This window comes from Pagrus pagrus (assembly GCF_965226575.1).
Source record: "Pagrus pagrus genome assembly, chromosome: 22".
NCBI classification, from domain to species: Eukaryota; Metazoa; Chordata; class Actinopteri; order Spariformes; family Sparidae; genus Pagrus; species Pagrus pagrus.
Window position 1 is genome coordinate 24,022,428 of NC_140204.1, and position 25,202 is coordinate 24,047,629.

The 25,202-nt window shown below is 40.6% G+C and overlaps 1 protein-coding gene across 5 annotated transcripts; it reads right to left on the reverse strand.

The window, feature by feature from the left end:
- Positions 1-1,709: 1,709 nt before the first annotated feature.
- Positions 1,710-24,789, reverse strand: gal3st4 (galactose-3-O-sulfotransferase 4). 5 transcript variants are annotated; one of them, XM_084343562.1, is made up of 4 exons: positions 24,547-24,789; positions 11,606-11,722; positions 6,147-6,447; positions 1,710-3,477 (listed from the first exon to the last, which is right to left on the reverse strand). In XM_084343562.1, the coding sequence occupies exons 2-4, from the start codon at positions 11,719-11,721 to the stop codon at positions 2,389-2,391; spliced, it is 1,506 nt and encodes a 501-aa protein (XP_084199688.1). In that variant the 5' UTR covers position 11,722; positions 24,547-24,789; the 3' UTR covers positions 1,710-2,388. The 5 variants fall into 5 exon arrangements, with proteins under 5 accessions (XP_084199688.1, XP_084199687.1, XP_084199686.1 ...); XM_084343561.1 differs by lacking the exon at positions 24,547-24,789 and adding an exon at positions 13,656-13,951 and having other exon boundaries at positions 6,147-6,444; XM_084343560.1 differs by lacking the exon at positions 24,547-24,789 and adding an exon at positions 13,656-13,951.
- Between the last annotated feature and the right edge of the window lie 413 nt (positions 24,790-25,202).

Here is a 25,202-nt window from a genome sequence, read left to right on the forward strand (position 1 = left end):
AGACTCCAAGGTCAACTGGAAGAAGGTTCTTTAGTCTGATGAGACCAAAATGGAGCTTTTTGGCCATCAGACTAGACACTATGTTTGCACCAAACACTGCACATCACTACAAACGCACCATCCCCACCATGAAGCATGATGGTGGCAGCATCATACTGTGGGGATGCTTATCAGCAGCAGGCCCTGGAAGGCTTGTAACTACGGAGATTTATTTTCCTCAAGGACAATGACCCGAAGCATAGAGCAAAAGTTACACAGAAATGCTTTAAAGACAACAAGGTGAATGTTCTGGAGAGGCTGAGTCAAAACCCAGACCTCAATCCAATAGATATTTTGTTGCTGGACTGGAAAAGGGCTGTTCACGCCCATTCCTCGTGCAACCTCACAGAGCTTGACCAGTTTTGCAAAGAAGAATGGAGTAAACTTCAGTGTCCACATGTGCGGGCCTGATTGCGACCCATCCACACAGACTCAGTGCTGTGATTGCAGCCAAAGGTACATCTACTAAATACTGACTTGAAGGGGGTGAATACTTATGCACTTATTTTACATTAAATAATTTTAATTAATTCTAGGGCTGGGAAAGTTAACTCGTTATTATCGCTATCGTTAACTCATTAATTAATTAACGCCGACAATTATTTTATCGCGCATTAGCGCAGGTTTTATTATTTCTTTTATTATTGTAAAAGTCTGTTGCTTATAGGCTTTTATTTTGTAAAAGTATGTTGCTGACTGCTGCGGAACCGGAAAAGAAAAGAATTGGCGGATAAACATACACACATGGAGAAGGGTACGGAACTTTTACATGGCCATTTCCTTTTTTTAAGTTCTTCCAGACAGCGGAGTCGACAGAACCAAAGTAATTTGTAGCCACTGCCAAGTTGAATTTTCATATCACTGGAGTACTTCCAGTCTAAAATATCACCTAAATGCAAAACACAGAGTTGATACCAGCAAATCATTCAATGAAACGGACAGCGGAGTGAGTCTTCGGCAGACCACGTTAGATGCAGCGTGTGGGAGAAGTATAGATAAACAAAGGCAAGAGAAGCTAACAAATGCCATAGCGAAGTGGATAGCTACAGACTGCAGGCCGATTAGTGTTGCGGAAGACGTCGGTCTGAGAAACATTCTGAGAATCGCAACTAATGGCGGCAGGTATGAGATGCCCTCAAGGCGCACCATCACACGAAGAATACACGAGTTGTATGAAAAGGAGAGGACTGCAAAAGCGACAACTTTACAACATGCATCCGCTGTTGCTCTCACTGGGGACTACTGGACATCACTCGGTAACCATAATTACCTCGGAATTACAGTGCATTATATTGATGAAAAGTGGGCGCTGCATTTACACTAAATGTTTTATTTAACTGCTAACTGTATAAAAAATGCTGATGTTAAACGTGTTTGCACAACAAATGTTATGGCACTTTCATTCACATGGCAGTACATTTAAAATAAAAGTGAGATATACACTACTTTTGAATTCATTATTGGATTTTGCGTATACAAATGCGATTAATCAGGGAAATCATGTGATTAATCGCGATTAAAACTTTTAATCGTTGCCCAGCCCTAATTAATTATTACTTTGTAAAAATCTATTTTCACTTTGACATTAAAGAGGGGTTTTTCTTGTAAAAATTCAAATTATATTGACCATGATTCAATTTCTAAAAGCAATAAAAGGAGAAAACATCCAAGGGGGTGTATACTTTTTATAAGCACTGTACAATAATAATTATTCAAAGGAACATCAATATATGCATATGACTGACAGTAAATGTTTTTCAAATTTTTGCACACTGAGCAAGGAAATATGACATTTTTCCCCCTTGCGGCGGAAAAGTTTTAAAATGGCCTGTATCTTTCAAAGACCACCAGGTATGTTTTAGGAAAAAAAACTCAATGACTCAATTTAGGGGTAATGCATAAGAAGTAAAAACTGGGGCTATATTTACCTTCACACTGACAAGTTCAAAGTGTGTGCACCCAGATGACTGTGACAGTCACAACTCTTAAAAGTATTATTATGAACAGGGAATAAAACCTTGTGTCTGCTGTCACATTTGACAGTATTATAAACAGCAGCAGAGTGCTTCTCCTTATAAAAACAGTGGTCCTTTCTGTTGAGACAAAAGATACAACTCACCACAACTTGTTACTGCGGTAATAAAAGCATCCCAGGTGCTCAGAGGTCAAGGGTCAAGTTCACAAGAGTTAAATTGCTTAAAACAAAAACATTTTTTAAGAAAACAAGCAAATGATCAGGAGGAACTATTTGTTTTCTCATGTGTAAACCACACTCAGCTCCGTTTCCAGTTTCATTGGTCCATTTATTTGAGGACCAAAGGTACCATACTGGTTAGGACTTACCACAGATTATCTCAACCTTCCTTTTTCTTGGCCTCGTATCCAAGTCCGGTTGCTCCTGATTAAACGGCTTCCATCCCAGTCTCCCTCCATTGTTCTTCCCCCAGCCTCTCCCCCTATTAGCCTCTCTCCTGTCCGAGACAAGTCTTGTCTTAAAAAAGAGCCAACAGCTGCAACCATCAGGCCTTGTTGCTCTGGCTGGGCTTGGATCGCCGGAGCCCGTGGGAACTGTTTAGCATCCAGCACGTCTTTGTACTGGATCTCTGGCCTGATCATTCGCAGACAGGCTGTCCTGGTGGCGTTGTCTAGTCCCGGCTGGAGTTCATACCCAAGAATCTTGATTAATCCACTCTGGAAAGGCCGGATGTTTTTGTCTCGGATCCGGTGTGCCTCCACAGGCTTCCCACCATCCCTAAGACAAACCCGGGCCAGATCTTCCCGCCGCATCCTGAGAAGAGCTACCTCCTGCTCCATCTGAGCATGACCGAACCTGTCTATTTCCTCCCAGAAGGTCTGGTTGAAGGCTTTGTATAAGTACCAGTCCAAGGCATTCCACTGCCGCAGCTTCTCCCGCTGTTCCTCTGTTAGTGATAGGTTGGGTAGCGACTTGGCTTGTGAACGTCCTCCTCTTCCACCGACACCAGCTGCTGCTGCTGCTTTGCCTACCCAAGTCCCACTTATCCCCCCGATGCCACTGGGCTTCTGCTGCCGAGCATTGAGGCTGAATGAGACAACAGCATCCAGCGGCCAACAGAGGGCGTGTCGCAGCAGGATCATGGACTGGTCAAAGTATTCCGACACCAGAATGAGCTTGAAGGCTTGGCGGATCATTGCCTGGCCACGCTGAGCCAGAGTAATAGAGAAATTAGCATTGTGGTCCAGACCAAAGTCAAACCACAGCAGGTTCCGGGCGTAGTGGTTGTTGCGAAGGCGAGGGTCGTAGTATTTCTGAGGGTTGTCAGCAAAGTCACCCAATCCTTTGGTTTTCCGAAAGGCAGGTGCTACTTCTTTGTAGTAAGCAAAGGAGGACTCAGCAAGAGCGACTGGGTCCCTGATAATAGAGAAGTAGAACGTGTCTGCAGGCATAACCTTCTCCACCTAAGAAACAAAAGAGGAAAACATATAAGTATGAAAATGTGCTTTTAATATGATGCAATTAAAATACAACAGCCATATATTTTACATTTAGTTTAGTTTTATTTAGCAATAGAAACCTAATGAAGAGTGATGTTGTACTTGATCAACATTGACCAGTCAACCCTTTTAAGAGAAAAACTCTTTAGCAAGGGGTTGCTGCTGATGTCCCCCTTTTTCAAATGTGAACAAGACCACAGCAATGCAAGGGAGATCAGTGGCAGTGTCAAAGATAGGGGGTTCTTTTCATTTCTCTGTTTTGCCTCCTGGTCCCCTCTCTCCTTCATCCTCCTGTTTGTGACACAGAAATGAAATAATGCTATATCTTGAAGGTTGTCGCATGAAGGAGAGAGAAGTAGAAAGAGACTACGGTGGCCCAGAAGGGTTGAACCAAATGCAAAAGCCACAACACGAATACAAAAGCCACAACACAAAGGCAAAAGAAACAACAGGAATGCAAAAGAAACAACAAAAATGCAAAAGTCACCACACAAATGCAAAAGCCACAGCATCACAACAGAAGTGAGCAATAGCAGAAGTGATGGAGTAACAGCGGAAGTCAGCAAAAACAGATCTTGACCAAGCTCCCAGGAAGAGCGCCAGGCTTTGAAGCCAGTTTTCGTAGTGCCAAACCGTGTAATTACGTTGTCATATAACGTAATGTGGCCCAAAAAGACTTTTTCCATTAAGCTTACATTGTGACAGACATCTGTAAAACAGTGAGTATCACACATCATCACAACCCCCACAACTTGTTTCACCATCATAATTTGATCCATTCCATCCAATTGAATTGGAAAGTCTAAGATATAATGATTTTATCCCTATTCAATTTAGTCGAGTGCTAAACTGAAAGTCAGCCAGCTCGGTTGGAGGCAAGTCTCTAATGCACACACTCTATGGGCCACACAACACGGAAGAAGTTGAGCTTTTTCGGCTTCAACAGCCAGTGAGCAGCTTTCATAGGACTGAATGGGGCACCACCTCCATTAAGGATGTTTTCCCGTGCCGCTCCACCTGATTGGTTGGCTTTGTTGGTTGCATTTTCTATACATGACTCAAACTGTTAACACACAGTAGCTCTGGTAATGTCTGATTTTACAGTTTATAAACTGTTTTATAAACTTTATAAAATTTTGTGAGTAAACCATACATTCATCTTTGGTGTAACACACTGGCCTCTTTCGGCCTGTCTCTTGGTCTTCTGCTTCTCCTGTCTGGGTCACTTAGCCTCTCGAAACGCTCTTCATTGTTGCTCTTGTCCAGTAGACTACCAGGGCCACAGAAATCTATGTCAGCATAACTTATACATCATTTCCTAACTGTATGTTCAGTGGCTGTCTGGTGTAAATGGGCTGTGCTTGTGTTTTTCTCACAGTTGCTTAAAACAAACAGATAGCCAAGGAGCTGATGCAGCGGACTTTGATCCATTGTTGCCCCAGTAAACACACCACCACGACTAGCTGATGCAGCTGCAGTGTCTCTGGGCTCGTTAGGTAGAGTGGACAGGCTGTCTCACAGAGCAGCAGCAGGGCAGCCTGGCGGCAGTCTTTCTGCATTCTCCACCTACCGAGCCCAGAGACACACTGACAGTGAAGAGAGCCTTTGGAGGATGAGACAGTGAAATGAAACATACACATTAAAAGGTATAGTTGGTAATGTTGGAGAGCTAGCAAGATTTGAAAGTGGCACCTCGTCTAAGCTCCATCCCCTTCTCCCCCTCCCGTCAGTGCTCCGACCAAAGCCCCGCCCCACAAACTTGAACGCGCATCAGACAGTCCGTCAGCAGGGCAGAGGAGAGCCGTTAGCATTGGGCTAATACAAGCTACAAAAGTAGCAAAGTTGGCTAACGTTACATATTTCATGAAAATAACAAATCCCCCCGAAGCAAAACAAATAATTACCTGTCCAACAGAAAGACAGCAACCTCTGCGTCACTTCTGGAAGTGCTACTTTTGGCTACATTTTCTCTGCCATTGTTCTCTCTTGCTAACTCTGCTTCTTCTTCTTCTTCTGTTGTTTTATGGCTGTTGGGAAACAACTTTTAGGTGTGCATTACCGCCACCTTCTGACCTGGAGTGTGGATCTCCTGCTAACTCCATATGCAGTGTGCTGAATATATCCGGCAACGGTGACAAGTGATGAGTGCGCGCAGGGAGGAGGGGGGGACAGAGGGGGATGCAGGCAGGATGAGACTAACTGTCAGGTTGGGGGCAGCTGTAGCTCAGGAGATAGAGTGGGTCGCCCAGTAGTCAGAAGGTCGCTGGTTCGAATCCCCGGCTGCATGTCGTAGAGAGTATCCTTGAGCAAGATAGTGAACCCCAAATTGCTCCTGCCTTGCATGGCAGCCTCTGCCATCAGTCAACACTACAAACAAGTGTTGTAAAGCGCTTTGAGCATTCAGTAGACTGGAAAAGCGTTATAGAAATGCAGGTATTTTAATTTGCAACCTGGTAATTGCTAAATACCAAGTTGCAAATTTAAAATACCACTGCTACACAAAGACCTGCTTCCATATTGTATCTAAAATGTATCCACATCACTACAAAATATCCCATCATATTATCCCGCATGTCAACCACTTCCCATTCTCCTTACTTACTCCTTAAGAGTAGCTCCTTACCAGAACTTACCTCAAGCTTGTTAAATCTCATGTGATTTCCCATGATGTGGAACTCCACAGCTCTGGGACCTCGGTAACCTTTGACCCTGTGAGCATTGAAGGGAAGTGGGTAGCCCAGCTGATAACCAAGTGGCAGGGCGAAGTGGAGGTTGCGCTCCTCTCCAAAGCGGTACAGCATGTTGAGCACTGTGCTACTAGCAGTCTTGTGGGTCTTGAGGAACATTATATGGGTATGGGGCTGACAGGAGCCCAGAGAGGGTCCCTGAGCATCAGGGGACGAAAAGATGGAGCGAGCAGCTGGCTGGACACTGCTGGAGGACAAGTAAAAGGAAGTGAGCATTTTAATTTTAGATCAAATTTCAAACTGTTAGGAGTATAATAAAAAGAAATCATTCTACACTGCCTGCCCAGCACCAAAGAGACATGACAAGATGAGAGACAAGATGCCGAACATAGTTGAGTATTTAGGAGCTAAAAAACCACATAGTTCTACAGGAGTTGGTCACTGTTTAGATTTAAAACAAGAATGTCTTTGATCAAGAGGCCGCATTTTTCCATGCTTCTTCTATATGGAGGGTCAAGGCCGCCATCTTGTGTCAAAGTATGCAGTGCTGATCAAATATGCATCAAGATGCTGTTACTGCATTGACTATTTCTTGCCGCAAATGTTTTCAGAAACATATTTTAGTGTACCGTTAGATGCAATATGAGAAAGTTTATGACCCGCTACGTTGAAAACAGACTGTTGTAATGCAAAGCAGTAGGGATGTAACAATATACAAAATTTTGTGATATTAGGGATAAAACAAATTGTTTGGGGGCCGTTGTGGGGCTGTGACAATATCTACAAACCTATGGCTCTAATAAGGGAAATCAGTATGTATGCAATCACCTGTGTCTCCTTGTCACTCAATTATTCTGTCTCTAGGCTCTTTAGGTGGAGCAAGCAGGCTGGTTTGTCCTGTAGCTGCTCCACCACCCATCCTGTCTGATTCACCTAACAAGCCCAAAGACACTGTGTGCTTACTGGTGGCAAAACAACAGCTCACACTGTATATTGTCCAATTGCAAATGTTTACATATGCTTAGGTCAAGGCCAGCTACTTTTATTATAGTATAGAAGGAAAACAGAAATACCTCAAGTAAAAACAAATTGTATCACATCACATTCATTATTTAAGGACATTGTTCAATACATTGTTTTGTTATTTTTTTGTGAGTATTGTGATAAATATCATACCATGGGACTTTATATTGTGATGATGTCTGATAAAAGGATGCAAATGCCACTGGTAAAGTAAAGCCCCACTAAATAAGTGAAATTATGGATACTACAGCGACAGGCTCAAGGGGCTTCCCCTTTCTTTTTCCATTTCTCTTATCGTGCACTAACTAAACTGCCATTCAGAGTGATTTCTTCCACCGATGGCTCTGCTGTCGATTCTACATGCCAACAGATCAGGACACACCACAAAAACTAGGGCCATAGATATGTGTCAAGACCCTTAAATGATAAGTTCACCTAAAAATGAAAATTCAGTCCTTATCCACTCATCCCCATGTCAACGGAAAGTTGAGTAAAGTTTAGTAGTCTAGTAGTTTAGTAGTCATTCTCCTAAACGACTGAAGTAGCTGGGGACTAATGGGGTATTAATGGACAGTCAAGAGAAATTGTGTGAATGTTGAGCCTCGTTTGAAGCTGATCAAATAACCAGAGTAGTGAGTTAGATGTGGGAAACTGCATTCTGATGTTGCTTTGTGGAACTTAAAACTGGAATTCTATAAAGGAGAAATGCAATATTGTCTTTTAATGTTGCCATGTTAATGGCGGCACATATAGATGAGGCAGCCAGTTGCTCCCTTAAACTACATTTAGCTATAGCTTTCGCTTTCTCACGGATGTGAGAAAAATTCAGCTGAGAGTGTATCAATAAGGCTGCTGGTCGTCCAGATAATATAGAGATGTTTCTCCTTTCAGAGGACGCCTGTGCCACGGCGTTAAAGGTGCCACAACACGGCAGAAAGGGAGGGGGGACATTTATTTTATCCAGCTGATTTTGCATTAGCTGCAGGCACACTATCACGCCTCTTTTGGTTCCGAAGTTTCTGGTACTAGGGTCCATTAAAGGTTATGATATTAATATGTATAGTAGTTAATAATGAAAAAAAAAAATAGAAAATCTCACCCACCCACACTCCATACCCTATAAATCAGAACGGTAGTTCTTATGAACTCTACTGTCCTGTACTGATTGATGTCTCTGTTCTGCATTTTCTAAAAATGTCACTCAGTATTTTGATGTCAGGTATATTATTTTATTGACAATCTAGGTTTGTTTTCACTGAGGTACTATTGAGTAGGGGTGTAACGGTTCTGAACCGAAATGAAAACCTTGGTTCAAAGGACTTAGGTTCAGAAACTCATTCTATCTTCCCGAACCTCAGTTCATCCCCGCCCCGCCCCTACCGCACACGTGTGTCAGGTTAGTTTCATTTCTGCAAGATGGCTAATAAACCTGAGCTCGCAGATCCCCCGGCCACATTCCGGTCAGCCGTGTGGAGACATTTTGGGTTTCCAGTTGATATTAAGGAGGATGGCAGTCGCATTGTTATCAAAACGCACGTAATTTGTTGTCTGTGTTTTATGAAACTTGTGGGAGGGGCCAGCAACACTTCAAACATGCAAGCGCATATGCGGAGACATCACCCTGACACTGAGATCACTCAGCCCAGCGGAGCAGCAAGTAAGAAACCACAACAGCAAACTCTTCACAAGGCCTTTAAAATGAAGCTTCCTCGGAACTCAGAGCGAGTAAAAGCAATTACAAATGCTATAGGGGTTTTCATGGCATTGGATATGCGCCCCTTTTCAGTTGTTGAGAACCATGGATTCAAACATTTGCTAAGTGTCCTGGAACATCGATATGATGTACCAAGTCGACCGCATTTCAGCCAAAATGTGTTGCCAAAACTTTATGAGGACGTGAAGGCTAAACTGCGAGAGGACTTAAGCAGCGCAAAATTCATTGCATTAACTACCTATGGTTGGACATCTCGCGCAACGGAGAGCTTCATTACAATAACGGCACACTACATCACCGACAACTGGGTAATTAAGAATCCCATTCTTCAGACACGCACTGTGTATGAAAGTCACACAAGTGACCATCTGTCGGAAATACTACAGGCAGCTGTATCAGAGTGGAAGATTGACAGACCAAACGTCACCATTCCCATGACAACGGACAACGCCAAAAATATCGTTAATGCCGTTGAAGCATGTGGATTTTCTCCAAGCATCCGGTGTCAATTGACAAGTGACAATTTTTATTTATATTTCTTATTTTTTTTATTTCTAGACAGGTCTTAAAAGAAATGCTTTTATTTATTGGTATATGTGAGACTGGCCTAGAAATTAAGTTTTGTTTTGTTTTTTATTAGACTGGTCTTAAGAGAAGTGCTTTTTATTTATTTTTGTTATACCTCAGACTGGTGTAAGAAGTTTTTCTTTTTTATTTTATTTATTTAGACATGTAGACTGGTCTTAAGACAAATTTTTATTTTTTGTATTCCTGGATAGTTAAGAGATTAATGGATTTTTTTAAAATTTTTTTTTATTTGTTATACCTGGTTAAGTTAATATAACTTAAGTAATGTTCATGTTCTTGATATTGCAATGCAACAATCCTTTAATAAAATCCAGACATTTTTTCTGGAAGTTTTCCAAAAGGTTTTTCAGTATGTTTTTAAAAACCGAGGTTTGAACCGAACTGTGAGTCAAAAACCAATGTTGGAACCAAATCGTGGGTTTGGTGAACCGTAACACCATTGAGTGAACGTTGATATTGCTCTATAAGTATTACTGTTGCTGCTCTAGACACAATACAGTTTTATTTAAAACTAGGACTGGGGCAACATGGAGAATATAAGCAGTACTACCACCATGCTCGCGCACTTGAAGTGGAAGCATTCAGCCGGTTCCAAATGAATCGAGCTGCCGGTTGGTTGGATGCTACACAGAGAAATGTCTGTTGTGTTCCCTCTGTAGTTTTTATCCATGCTACATAACATGCCCTGCTACTGACCCGTTCTACTCTGCTTATGATTTCCGGTCATGCCTCTGCCACAGTAGGTTAAGCATGCTGGTTACTACTGTAGTCACTACTACTACTAGTAGTAGTAGTACTAGTTACTCTATGTCCCCACCCAAACATAATAATAATATATTAGGATTACACAGATTACCAGTTAAGAATGGGCTACTTTTGTTGGGGAATAATGGCCTGCAGTGCATATTTTTGCCATATTTGTTTGCTGATGATTGAAAATGATTGAATATTGAAATATAAATGACAAGGTTGGAAATGTTATTTTGGGTAAATTCGTTGTGATATTAATCAAGTTATACAAAAATAATAGGTAGATGAATCAAAAAATAATCATTAGGTGCAGCTCTATTAAAAGCATTCAATTCTACCCGCTGTTCTGAAATTCTTCTTTTTTTTAAAGCAATTATTTAAAAAAATAACTTTACTTAAAAAGAACTGATCAGAATACCGATAAAGAACCTATAATGAGTATCAATAAGAGTAGTATCAATAAAATCATAACTATACCCATCCCTAGTGCTGACGGACAAGGATATTGTGACTAAAAAAGTACAGGTATGTCATGTTACCACCTTAGCGGCTTCCACCCATTGGAGTACACAACAAGTCCGTCAGTCAGTCATGATTCCTCTACATCTACTGCATCTGCTACCAAATTTCAAGAAACAATGTCCAAGATGAAGAGGTACTCAGCTGCAACACTGTATGGCAAAACATCCAAACAGTTCAAAATAAAGACTTTAAATTGAACCTTTTTCCACCTGGTCTTTACAAATGATGAAAATGATCAACAACTATTGCCATCAATCGATATCAAACTTCACTACTGTCATAGACTTTTCAGTCATATCGCCAATGCCAAAAGTATAGTATGTTTTAGATCTAATGAGGCATCATATGCAGTTTCTAATTACAGCATTATTTAGGTGTATGTTTTATAATTTGGGTGTAAAAGTTTGTTTACTCTTATTTCTAGTTTTTATCTAATTAAAGCACGGCGTATTACGTCTTATAATTGTACTGTCAGATAAAATGTGACCATATTTTTCTGAGAACATTTTAGGCGAGAAATAGGCAATGCAGTAAACAAATTTTGGTTAATATTTTATAAGCACTGCCTAGTTTGATAGTTTGATCTGAGTTTTTTCAGTCTCCATTTTAACAAAACAGGAAAAATGTTGTCCCCACTTTGTGTTCACAAACGCTTGTATTACAGCTTAAAAGTACACTAAATTATCATTCTGAAGATAATTTAGGCAAGAAAAAGAGTTTGCAACCAAACTGGAAGGTTAACAATTGTAATTCAATGGTTGGAACTGAAACTTGCTTAAATCAAGATTAAAGAGATTGTGCCAGATACCTCTTGTTGAAGATGACCCCCAGCAGCTGGCCAGCAAATGCAATGGCCACAAAGAGCAGCAGTGCTTTCCACATCCAAATTGGACCCACCCGACCACACACCAACCATCGCAACATCCTGGGATGAGGGGTGGAGGAGGCAAGATGAGGATGGTTGGATGGAGAGAGAGAAGGGGGATGTGAGGGGGCATGAGGGATGGAGGCACAAAGGGGTGGTTGTATGGGTTAGGAGAGGCAATGATTTGAGGGGGAAGAGGTCATGAGATCATGTCAAACAAAAGCAGAAGAGATGGAAAAGCATGGGAGAGAATGGTGGGGGGAGTAGGGGAAGGGTAGAGAGGCAAAAAGAGGGATAGAGAGAGGGAGAAATTTGGATGAGTCATACAACTTGCATTATGGAGGCATCATCATGATCAGGAAAATTACAGGAAGCAAAGCAGCCTGAAAACATCCAAAGACAACAGGGCCTGCTCCATTCCTTAAACATTGTAAACCTAAACTGATAGTTCAGAATTACATTTTCTGATCAATATTTCTGCTGATAGTTATGCTTTTACGTTATCTTTTCTTGTAGATTTTTTCTGTAGTTTTGTACATCATAAAAAGGAGAATATGCAATAAATGTGAGGACCATGTACAAAATTAAACATAAATGTAACCAAATTATACATTATTTTGGAGTTAGACTTGTTTTCATCTGCAGTCCTCATGAAGGTCACATCCAAACAGTGACAGAACAGTACTGAGCAAACTAGACAAACCACATTTATTTTGTTAAAATAATATAAGTGAACCTAAACTACAGGCCACAAGTTCTGTCTCCGAAAGAAGCCTAAAAATGGTCAAATGATTTTTACAGCCAATGTAACTCAAAAATCAAGTTATATATTTGTTAATATCCAAAGTGTTCTTGGCTAGGTATTTCATTTTGAAACCTTTCCACAAGAAATTCTAGCTGAAACTCACAAATTATCAAGAAAATGGACTTTTGGTTCTTTCTGGTAAGAGCTTCTCAAATGTCAGGACTCCCTGATTACAGTTTTGTTTGATTTCAGTCTGTCAAATTGTGATTAAAAATAAATGTATTTATATTTTATGCTAAATACTTAAATGAAAAAATAATATTTGTGTTGAAAAACAACCATTCTCTGGTGTCAGATTTGCTACTTCTCTTCTGGTTTTGACTTTTGATCAGAAAAGATTGTCAACCTGAAAACATCTCTTCTTTAGGCCCTTGGAACCTGTGATGAGCCTTTTCACAATATTCTGATGATTAGTAGTCTTAACAATGAATTGTTTAAGCAAAAAAAAATAAAATAAATCAACTTATTACTCCACTTTTGATTGCTGCCCTATTAGATTGACTACATGGTGCAATGTGATATTGTGTAATAATAGTACAAGCATTGTAAAGGGTACTGTTGGTGAGAAAAAATATGAAAACTGTTTTTTGCATAACAGAACAAAAACAGTATGAATAACAAGCAGGCCCCTTCTGAATGCATTCATGCGTTTCCACTGTGGCCTGATGGTAATCACTGACAGTGATTACAGTGACCCCCTCCTCTTATAAACACCAGTCAATTATTAACGTGTTAGAAATATATGGAAAGCTGAGGTAAAATCGTTATGTAACTGTTTCAGAAGTAGATGGGTGTATGAGCAATCAGGGTGGTGATACACAGAGGAGTCAGCAGTGGCCACCACCCCACAGTCTCCGCCATAACACAAAGAGGCATTTACTTTCTAACACAGCTTTCATGTCCACACACACACACACACACACACACACACACACACACTCCGTAAAAGACACTGGATCTCGCAGATGAACAGAGTACATGTAAAGCCAATGGCTTTTGCGTGTAAAGGAGCCCCCTCCAGCCCTCCCACACCTCCTACTCGTTCTCTGCAAGATCACGGCCCAGCGCCACCCTTTATTCACCACAATCATTGCATTCCCGTCGATGAAAACCCCCCTTTCCCTCATGGACTGCTGTCTTTTCCTCTTTATTCCATTCTGAGGGCTCCTGTAAACTAGCTAACGTTACCTTGCTCTTCGCCTGAAAAGCATAGCTGTGTCCCCGGGCCGGTATCGGTGACAATGTTGTTGTGCAGCTGCAGAGAGCTCGGAGCATCTCGAAGGCTTCAGCTGCAGCTGATCCGTCGCCGGCACAAGTCAGGCCATGGACCCGTCGCAGCCCTGCTCACCGACGCGAAATCTGAATCAGTGTTTGTGATGTCGATATACTTCCTTTATTCCTGGCCTAGTCTTAGCGAAATTCCTCTGCTGTGCACCGACAGCTCGACTTCTTATTCTGCAGACGACAGTCAGGGAGTGCAGAGAGGGAGGGGAGGGACGGGGGGTAGTTTCCGGGCGCTTGCAAAATAAAAGCTTTTTTTTTTAATGGCGTTTCGAGAAGAGGGGCTACCTCCAAGGCAGCAGACAGGATTTTAGAAAGACTTAAGCCACAAAGTCTGTCGGACAATTCTAACCTGAAACCAGTTAAGGGCAGGTCCCGTTGTAGGTACCAGACATGCTCAACTTGTCTCTGCAGATCGGAGACTGTGAAGCAGTCAATCCTTTTTTAATTTGGACCTTCAGAGACATACAACCATCTGTCAATCAAACCGAATTTGCCAATAAATGTTCGTCTCAGATTAAATTCAACCAGAGAGTAGTGCTGATCTGGTAGTTAGCATTTGGATAGATTCATTCCTGATCATTATGAATTATCTATCAAAATGCTACAGAGACATTAGAGCTAGAGGTAAATCACCTAAAAGCTCAACGCATCATCTTCTCCCCTACTTTTCCGAAAAAAAAATAAAACTTATAAAGTGGATCATTAGAGTGAAAATTACAACAGCGTTTAGCCTGGAAATAGAGAGCCAAAGTCACATCCCTTCTGCTGGACCCCATGGGATCTGAAAAAATATGTATGGTAGTGAATGGAGCGAGACAAATATTTTTTTGATCCCGACTGAATTGTGTACACAGATGTTTGTAAATTCAAAAATTAATTTTCAAAGTCAAGAAAGTCGTAGTTTGTTATAAGACTAGTGAAATATCAGAGTTTGCGGCCATGTTAGTGTTGGTGGTTTGTGTTGAGCAAGACACGCATAAACAACCATCCCTCTGTTCTTTCACTTTACGTGATGCACTAATAATAACAACTGTATTAGGTAAGACTCTTGTTTATTGAATTTTCTGGAACACATGTAAATAAATAACACTATAAAAATAGTATATCTTTTATCATTTAGACAATATACAGTACAATTAGCATCAACAACTATATACAGGAAGGACGTCTAGAGGTTTCTTGACTGGTTATATACACAGATCAGTGTTGGCTAACAGGTGAGGCTGTTGATGTCGGTGCTGTCTCAATCCTCGACTGTTTTGGCAGTGATTGCCCTGTAGAAAGAATAGCACAATTACTTATCTGACAGTAAATGTAGCTTTTCAAGGACCTTGAAATTACTTTCAATTTATTATAACACCACAACTTAAGTTGCATTTTATGCAGGGACATATATTCCTGAAAACAACCAGAAATTGTCTGTTACATCAGAATTGTGCCATTTACAGTCATTTCATATTTACCAATTCTACTTTTGGGGGGGTTGGCAAAATGTCACTTTCAGAGTAATTTACATAGTTTCACATTCTCATTATTTCTTCTATGCATTTTGACAGAAGTGTGTACAAGCTGTACTTGCTGGACCTTTTGTTGTACAACTTGGGGTACCTGGCCTAAGAGAAAGGAATTCCATCATATCTGCAAAAAATATAATAATTACAGAAAACTGGATAAGGATGGAGACCTAAATGTGTTTACAGGACATAAAGTTACATCTGAATGTGTTTATGGGGCATAAAAATGTTATTGAGCTGACAGCTGACAGTCAAATCACAAATTGAAATGCAAAGTCTATTTTCTTTAAAAAAATGTTTTACTAATATGCAATAGTCTCAAGCAGTAGACTAACACGTGACTGCTAGGACCAGTAGTTGAAGCATTTTCCTGGTGCAGCTAATGAGATGATGCCATTTTATTTTCATATTGTATCCCTGCTAAGGAGCACATTCATGCACATAAAGCAAACCAACTTGATATGAAAGAAGGACACATGCATATATGAAATGTATCCATCAAAGATACATATTACATGAATAACAGTGGTCTGATCCATGTTGCTATCAGCATCAAGTTACACTCACTTGTCAGAGTACTGCATATGTGGACACTGCTATATGGATTAGATCCACAGTATGTGTAAAAGTTGGCCCGTGTGTAAGCAGTAACGTTACATGTAAATACGTTTCATACGGCAGGAGTCTATCATACCTAGCTAGCTAACGTCAGTTACAATCTGATGATGCTAATGATGGGCAAATGCATATGACAGCAACATAAGGAGCTAATGTTAGCTACATTGACTACATAATGCAGAGTAAAGTAATACATTTCCCCCAACCAACACAAACCAGTTCATTACCTGTCCAACAGAGACACAGCTACCATAACGTCCATTTTCAGGCCTTTGACTCCATCAGTTGTCACCATCTTTGAACTGCCACTTCAATATTGACTCTTGTTTCACCTCTTGAGCTATCCAACTTCTTTTTGTTTGTAGCCTTCTTCAGTTCAGTCTTTCTTGCTCTGTTCAGCAGTGTAAGATGCTGTAGGTACAGCTGTACTTTCTCTGCCATTCTTGTAGTAAACAATGAGCTCACTCTGCCACAACTCCAGCCATGTGTTTAATAGACCCGGTAGCGCAATGAATGATGGGCAGAGTCAGCGCAGGGTGGGCAGGGTGTTCAGGGAAGGGCAGACTGATTGACAGGTTGTCTGTCCATACAAAATCTTCGGCCGCTACTGTACTGATTTCCTTATTACAGCCCTGTCGCTGCCACAGACCATGGATTTTTTGCGGGGTTTTTTGCCAAATCATTTAATATTTTGAATGCTGTCTGGATGTTAAGGAATTCTATACAAATATGATAAAAAATGCTTTCGAATAGAATTACCTACCCCAGCTTTAAGAATCATAACCAAGATGAAAGGCATCTTGCAGTCGGTAGAGATCACTTCGTTTTGGTGACTGAATGTGCAGCGTTTTTCTGTTGCATGTGTTTTCAGGGTTTATGTGTTTTTGACTTTGCATCGTAAATTTTAACATCACTTGTTTAAATTATATCAAGGCTTAATGTTGCTCATAATTAGGGGCATGACTGCTTTGAGTGACAACACGTCACAATCTTTTAGCCCCGTTTCACCTCTGCTAATTCCTGTCACTGATCTTGACCTCTCAGCCAAATTTGTGGTGTTGGTGCCTTTTGCATATCTTCACTCTCTTTATTGTAATGTACAAGAACTTACTACTTTGGTAAGACTGATCACAGAGACGCACAAAACCTGAATGCCAGTTGTCGCTCGCTATCTTGCAGCTAGTGTATAAGGTATTTTGGCTCTAAATAAACCATTGGAGAACATTGTAATACAAGCCTGTAACTATAGAGGGCACCTTTGATTTGTGATTTAATTTTATTCTGTCATGACAGCCAGGTTAGGAGTCTCCTCTTGTATGCTAGTATGTAAAAGTCAGTTGTCAGATTTGCTATTACCATGTATCACCAGTAGGGCGCACCAAATCACCCTACTTGTGCAGCACACCAGTCTATTTAAATAAATTAAAATTAAATTACTCTGCTTGGAGCAGTAATATTTGTCTGATATGGTTTTTCCACAAAAACATACAATTACCACATTAAAATGACCCTCATCAGAAACTCAAGGATTTTTGCAAACATTTTTTTATTTTTATTTAAAGATTCCCAGAGCCCTGGCTTGTCAAACCATCAGTCCAAAACTTAAAGACTCTTTATTTACTATCATAAATAACAAGAAAAACAGCAGCAAAAAAAGTCATTCAAGAAGCTGTAAACAGCAAATACTTCAGATTTTAGCTTGAAAAATGACTAGAATTACTTAAAACAAACTCAGCAATCCTGATTTCTTCAATGATGTGCTCTCTCAAGACTAAGAGCATGCAGTCAAGGAGTTAATTCTGTGCTGTCTTAGCTGTTCCTTTAAACACAGTGGCATTCTGCAGATGTTCTTGTACTGCTGCATCTAGTGATGCTACAAAAATGTGCCTGTTTTTGTCAACCTCCTTGTTGTCTACGGATCCCTATCCTGTAACCTTCATCAAGCTGAGCAGCAATATTTACTCTACCCATAGCATTTTCCATGTGGCCCTTGTTCATGCCTTTTCACTTTTTCTGCAAAGTGCTTTAAATTAATCATACCTGACTGGATCCATGCTGGTTCACTGCATGCTTTTAGCTTCGACTTATTATCAAACCAGCCTCATGAAAAAGACCGGGTGTACTGTCTTGCGCTTGTTGCTTTATTACGATGTGTGGCTCTTTCGCGTTAAGCTTTTCCTGCAGTGTTCTCCTCTCAAACTGCGCTGTTTTCAGCAATTTAACGGAATATTCTTTCTCCATTTAGATTTATTCTCTGCATCTCAGTCTGTCATACAAGGTTCATCCAACTCTCTATGAACTTCTTTGTCATCTGATCCTACGTCAACTCCTTTTTCTGCATTTTAGCACGGCCTTGGGGCAGTGAAAGTTAGCACCCAGCAAGCTCCTATCTCTTGAATTACAGCGAGTGAAGTGTTCATGTAAAACTTACAACGACAGCTGTGGCCAAAGACCTTTGCACCCGGTGCAGGAAATATGTCACCTCTCAGTAACTTTATACAATGTACATTTTTAATCTACGTTTTTATTTCAGATTATACATGTTACTCCTAACCGTATAATATTAGGTTGCTCATTTAAAAATATATAGTCTTATTCAATGAAGGTCTATATGATTCTACTTCATGTGGGACAGGTGGGGGGCACTACTGACGAGCTGCCACTGCAATCAATCAATGCAAAGTTAATTTTGCCCAACAACTGGAGACAAAGTAGCTTGATCAGTATTGATGCAGATTCAGCAGGAGTCAGCTCTGGTACTAAATTTAGAGGTAAAGCCTCTAATCAGTTAACTAGTGTCTTTGTTAAGAAGAACCAGCTGCTCCTGACAAGGCTCCTCCTTGTCTCCTAAACCATATCCATATGGTCCAGTCCAGAAAATAGCACTGTGTCAAAACCACATGGGCAGGTGAGTATCAAAGCTTATCAATGGTTAAGTACAGAACAGTATTTTTGCAAAACTAAGAACACTACAAATTACATTCTAGAAAGATATTCTACCTTGAATATGTTACAACAGACTTTTTTGATAGAAATAGCCTCACATAAACTTTCTTTATCAAACTTTTGCAGTGGCTGCATTTATTTATTATTATTATTATTGTTTTTTTTGTGTAAATATTCTGTCCTTTGGCTGCTGTGGCAAACAAATTTCCCCATTGTGGGACAATAAAGGAATTCTGATTCTGATTCTGATTCTGATTTCAGCTTTGTACAGCACATGTTAAGGTTGGGTGATGTATAGGCTATCTTATTTCAGAAAAAACAACTTGCTAAAGCGAGGAGGGAGAATGTTTACCAGCTCACCACTGCCACATTCCACTGTCACTCAGATGGCAACCTCCAAGTGTCTCACCCAGCTGAGAAAACTTGCTCCTGTCATCACAAAGAGAGCAGGCTGATCAAACTTCACATTCCTGCCGGGCAGACGTCAAACATACATCCCCATGCCAGATTTAAAATTCTCTTTGCCTCCCGATGACACATCCGTTACTTTGCCATTTCCAGCCTTTGAAGCATGACACAAAGTAAGCCATCTATACTGAGGAAGCTAACCAAAGAAAACTATAGCGTTAATAACAGTGGCACAATTGAAAGAATCACATTAAACCAAAGCCTGCAGAAAAAAAAACACGTCTACAACGGGCTGAGCAAAGGAACTAAGATTAATACTTTGTCTAACACAGAAAACAAGATAGATTATCTAGTATGCAACAAACCAAGCTATTGCAAGCTGTGATTTCTAAATTTCCCGATCCCAGTGAAAAACAGGCTCAAGTGGTATATTGAAGCTCTGAGATGAATTTAATATTTCAGCTTTGGGAAAGTATGAAAAATTTGCTTGAAAAAATTATTGAAATAAGGAAGGAGTAATAATAACATCCAATTTTTTTATAGATGTATGCAATTAATATTAACACTTGAACATAAAAAGTTTTAGGGAAATTAAATAATCCTTCTTGGGTAAATCTAGAGTCAGCATATCTTAAAGAGAGGGGTTTTCAGCCCTGAAGCTATATTTAGCTATATTTAAAATTTTTATGAAGGACCAAAAAAATGTTGTGCCTTTACTTGGCAGGACAGATTGAAGAATTGACGGGAAAGTGGAGAGAGAAAGAGAGGATGATGTGCAGCAAAGAGCCACAGGTCAGATTTGAACCTTGGGCAGCTTTGGCGAAGACATGGAGCTCTACCAAATGAGTTACCAAGGCACCCCTCCTAAATAGCTTTTTTATGTAATAGAATATTAATACTACACAGAATCAACATTTGGTTACAACAAAATGGAAACTATTGAAGATCTACTGAAGTCTATTAAAATTAAACATAAAAAAAAAATTTGTCCTCTGCATTTAACCCATCACTAGCTACACATGGTAAGTGCACACACTGCAGATTAGGAGCAGTGGAGGTTTCGATGCCTTGCTCAAGGGCACCTCGGCAGTAACCCAGGAAGTGAACTGGCACCTCTTCAGCTACCAGTCCATTTCCATATTGTGGTCTGTAGCTGGACTTGGCCACCCTCCGGTCCCCAAGCCAAGTCTCTACTGACTGAGCCACTGCCGCCCCACATATATATAGTGTGTGTGTGTGTGTTAATAATAATTATAATAATACTATTTAATTAAAGTTTAACATGATTGTTCTCAAGAAAATCCATGTCATGAACTGGAAAAAGTTATGAATTATAGGTGAGCTGGTATGGAAAGACCCATTTGCTATCTGTCACGAGGAGTGAGGTGAGGTCACCTCACTCCTCTTCTGCTTCTTTACAAAAGCCAACCATCAACAAAGAGCTGTGGGCCAAAGCCCAAAGTGTTTCAAATGTCTAGATGCACACACACCAGGTCTTATTTATTTGCAAGAGATCGCTGGTCATATGTGAGCTTGCTAAGCCCATCCATCCTCTGATACTGCTCTGGACGTAGTATCAGAGCCATAGCAAAGGAGAGACGATGTCTGTGTGAATGGAAAAGCCGGAGGCACAGATCAGGAGTGTGTCGGTCTGATGGTGTTCACAGTCTGACAGCTAAACAGATCTTTCACTCATCAAATAAAAGCCGATGCTGCTTTGTTCGGTGTGAACAAACAAAGGCAGTGCAAATGCAGAGTCTCTGTGTGAAAAGGGCTATAGAGTAGGTACACATGAAAGTATATTCAATCAAGCTAAGAAGTTTACTCTGGGTCATCTCAGGGATTTTGAGGTGTCATAATAAGTATATCAGAATTATTGACAGTGTCAGGAGGGGAGGGCTTAAAGAGGTATGTGGTTGAGAGGGGTTAAATACCTACTGCCACATTGAAACAAGAAACAATAAAGGGACAAAGTGGAGTCTAACTACCAGGGCTCCAATACCATCAGCTGCACTATTTTATGTCTTAGATAATAAATAGATATTTGTTTTCCACTGATATTATTGGTTGTAAATGCTGGAGGCATTCTACTACGCACGGAAATTCTTATTCTTCCGTCACTTTTTTGCTGATTAACTCCTTCCACATTTTTCAACATATTCACTCCATTGAAACATCAAAATATTCATCTCATTTAGGACATTATTGCTATATCTATCCTCACTTTCATAATTTCAGGAATATTCATTGTTTTCTTCAAATTTCCCCTCAATTAAATGAATAGGGGGATATTCAAAAATCATCACACATTCAGGTAGAAGCTCCATTCAAACGTTAAACAAGTCATAAGACTTCAAACTATGAAAACTATGTTGTATTTATCTTTTTAAAATCTTTTTTTGTTTTGGAAATATTACATTTGAAGTTGTATCTTTTTTTAGTTTGTCTTCAGATTTTATATTGGGTGTGTATTACACTTGTTAAGATGAGTGACAGCACCTGTGATGTTGCACACATTGAACTCTTCTCCCTGCCTGCCTTTAATTAGTTTTTTTTTTCCTTTTTCCTTTTTGGTCTGTACATTCCACAATGTTCACTTATCATACAGAAACTAAACAGAAAAATGTAAAAAATCTTTTCTTCTTTTCGGCTTATCTCAGCAATAGTACGAGTAGTACAGTACGAGTTTTTTATTCACAGTCTTTTCCTTATTTTTTGACTCTACAAAAACAAAATCTACATAAATGTGTTCAGCTACTTCTCCTGTCACTCAGGATGTAGCACCAATAGCAGTAGTAAAAGCACTAGCCTTCTTTAAGTGGACTTTTTTCAGCTCCCTCCCAATTTCTCAATGACACAGCCATGTCAAGCCTTACATTGACCCTACAATCAGGGTTCCTCCTTTCTGATTGGTGGACTGTTGTTAAGGACTTTCTGTTGAGTTTAAAAAAGTTCAAACCTAAATCTATTTCAGGTTTAAACTCTCTGTCTGTCTGTCTGTCTGTCTGTCCTTCTCTCACAAACTCCTCCTCTTTTGTCTTTGTCCCCCTCCTCCCCCATCTCTTCCTCCTCCTCTTCATGTTCTCTCCACCTCCTCCCCCTTTGTCTTCCTCCTCTTCCTCTCCATTCAAATGTCACACACAATGTAAAAATCAATGCAATAGATTTAAATATTAATCATCCCCATCTTTGATACATTATGAGATGTATTCAACTTTTCAGTCCCTTTCAGAGTATTTGACATATTCCCACTGTAGCATCTCTTTATACTCCAAACGTAAATTATTCAGAACTTGTCTTCTCTAGTCTCTTATTATCTATGTTTTTTATAAACTGTTGTTGTCGGATAGTAATTATCATTTTGTCCAAAGCAGTTATCATTTGAAAAATAACCTTGTGTTTCTGACAATAATTGGCCGCGTTTCCCAGATTCGATCGTTCTTAAGGACTTAAGAAGGCTCTTAAGAAGGGTTCGGCTAAGAAGGAGCGCTAAGATACGGGTGTTTCCCAGATGCGTTCTTAACTGCCTTCTTAGGAGAACCTTAAGATCAAGCCAAAGAAGCTTCTGAAGAAGCTCTTAGTGGGAGCTGTCCACCGCGCTGCTGCTGTGCTGAATCAATCGATGCCAGGCAGATCGATCACCCACCTCTTTATCAGCGCATAAGTGCGTGTGTGTGTGCGCGCGCTGTCAGACCGGGCTGTCCAGGCAAAGAGATCCAACGGCCGTTGGATCTCCACACGGGGCAGCCGGTACTTTGCCTGGACAGCCCGGTCTGACAGCACGTCCAGTGGGGAGAAGTGCTGACGCACGTATGCATTTATGTAAACCGTCTGGCTTCGCGCACGGCGACGCTGTTGGTTCGCAGGGAGAATGTGCTGTATTGCAGCCATGGTTTCTCACACGCGCGGACTTTGGCAACGCAGAGTAGCAGGGGAAGCCTCTCTGGATGAGGTTCAGCTGAGTTTAATACACCCGTTCCCTTGATATCTGTGAAATGCCACAGGGTTGTTGTTTTTTTTATGTGTAGTACTATAAACTCATATATGCAGATGTTGCGGAAAAGTTAAACGTGTAATTCAATAAAAAGGTTTTTTTTCATCTACCATTTTCTTATTTTTTTTTTCTTGCGCCAGTGGTCCGCAGCTATGAGCGCATTTCAACACTGAGCATTGTTTTATTATTTCGCAAAGTGGAGGATATAAATTTCCCTGACGCGCTTGATCACTGAGCATTTGGTCGCTAAGAAGGCTGTTAAGAGTGGGTCAGCTCGATCTTACATTTCCTTCTTAGTGAAAGATCTTCTTAAGCTAAGAGCGACTCTGGGAAACGCATCCTTCTTTCACAGCGTTCTTAAGAGCGCTCCTAAGAAGATCTTAGCACTTAAGAGCTTCTTAACGAATCTGGGAAACGCGGCCATTGACTTTTCATAAATATTTATAATGGTTTTTGATTTCCAGATTGTTTAAATGTTACTTTTCTTTTTGTGTCCATGTTTGACAGTTACACCACATTGATGTGTTTGATGTCAAACACAAAAACTTGAATTTGATTCATGGATGTAAAATGGATGCCTCATATTAGAGATGTGGCTATTCAGGTACTTTTCTACAGCATATAAAATATATGGTGAAATGTAAAACTACTCAGATAGACTGTCTTCTCTGTGACAAATCCTGACCCTACTCAATTCCCATGCACCCTTATCCTTAGTAGCTATGGCTATTGGCGTAGTCCTACTAGGTTTCCCCTGGCCCAGTTGGGTTGGGTTAATGCTGTAGGATCAGCCAAACAAGATTACTCCTAAGTGTTGGATCAAATGCCTGCACAGCAAGCCGACAAGTGCCCTGTGCAAACAACACAATACAACAATACAACTGGGTTTAGCCTACATGGAAGTGACAAAGAGAGGCAATACATTGATTTGTTGTAAAAGTAAACCTCAAGTTGTGCCCACATTACCTACATGACAATTTGCTCTTACCGGTTGCAGCCGCCCGGTGTGACAGGAACACGTTACCGTTGCAAATCGCAACATTTAATATGCGACTTCCGGCTACAGCTTTCGAAACAAAATCACGATTTTGGCCTTTTCAGCAGATGACTGCATATTATTTTAATAATTAGGTCTTTAAGTTCTAGGAGAAAAAGTAGGCAAATACGTCCTAATAGGACTTCATTGCTGGAATCACTTTTTAAAAACTTGTAACCTACAGTAGAGCGTCTTGTGCTTCAGCGTATTCGCGTGACGCTGCTGACCATAACCCAATTTAACACTTCTGTTTAACGTTTAAATATTAATAACACTCACCCTCCGTTTCAAAATGTCGTCGACATGGTCTGTCTTGTTGTCTTAAAACTGGCAGTAGTGTGGCGAGACAAACTCCCTCCGTTCTTTTTTGTGCTCCTGTTGGACCAGCGGGATTCCAGCAACAGACGGCGGGTAACGTCTGTAGATCCCTTCTTAAGACTCAGCTCCCGCACACAAACATCCTACCGTGTAGGTCTACATTCGGTCCCATAAACCGACTATTCCCTGTTCCGTCTTTCAGCGTAGAGTAGAAAACAGCGCATGCAGCGCGGTTAGCTGATTTAAAACCCCCACGGTGATTTCATCAATTCTTTCCTGTGCTGCCAGCCCGACTCCCCTTTCCTTCCCTTCTCCTTCCCTTCTCCATCCTCAGGTCGGCAGTGCCTCCAGATAACAGTTCACCTGACCTCGCTCAGTGAGACACTTCTGCCTCCGTCACATTCCACCAAATATCCACATAGCTATGTTTCGTTCTTTGACAGACATTATTGAGATACATTCCCAACAGGTAACCCTCAAGGTAGCACAATGACAGAATAAAATAAATTGTAGGCTATATTACAGGTTTGAAGCTGGTGCGTCTAAGTTGCCTCTACCAACTTCATTTACTGTTGGGTAAGCCTTGTTTAGTCTGTAACACTGCAACCTATTTTTTT

Excerpts from the sequence above, each read along its gene's own strand:
- gal3st4 (XM_084343560.1), bottom strand. The coding sequence starts at position 13,678 with ATGCTTTTCAGGCGAAGAGCAAG. Across the intron at positions 6,448-11,605 it reads GGGGTCATCTTCAACAAGAG|CAGTGTCCAGCCAGCTGCTC; the intron begins GTATCTGGCACA and ends CTTGTCCTCCAG. Across the intron at positions 3,478-6,146 it reads TGAGATTTAACAAGCTTGAG|GTGGAGAAGGTTATGCCTGC; the intron begins GTAAGTTCTGGT and ends TTTGTTTCTTAG.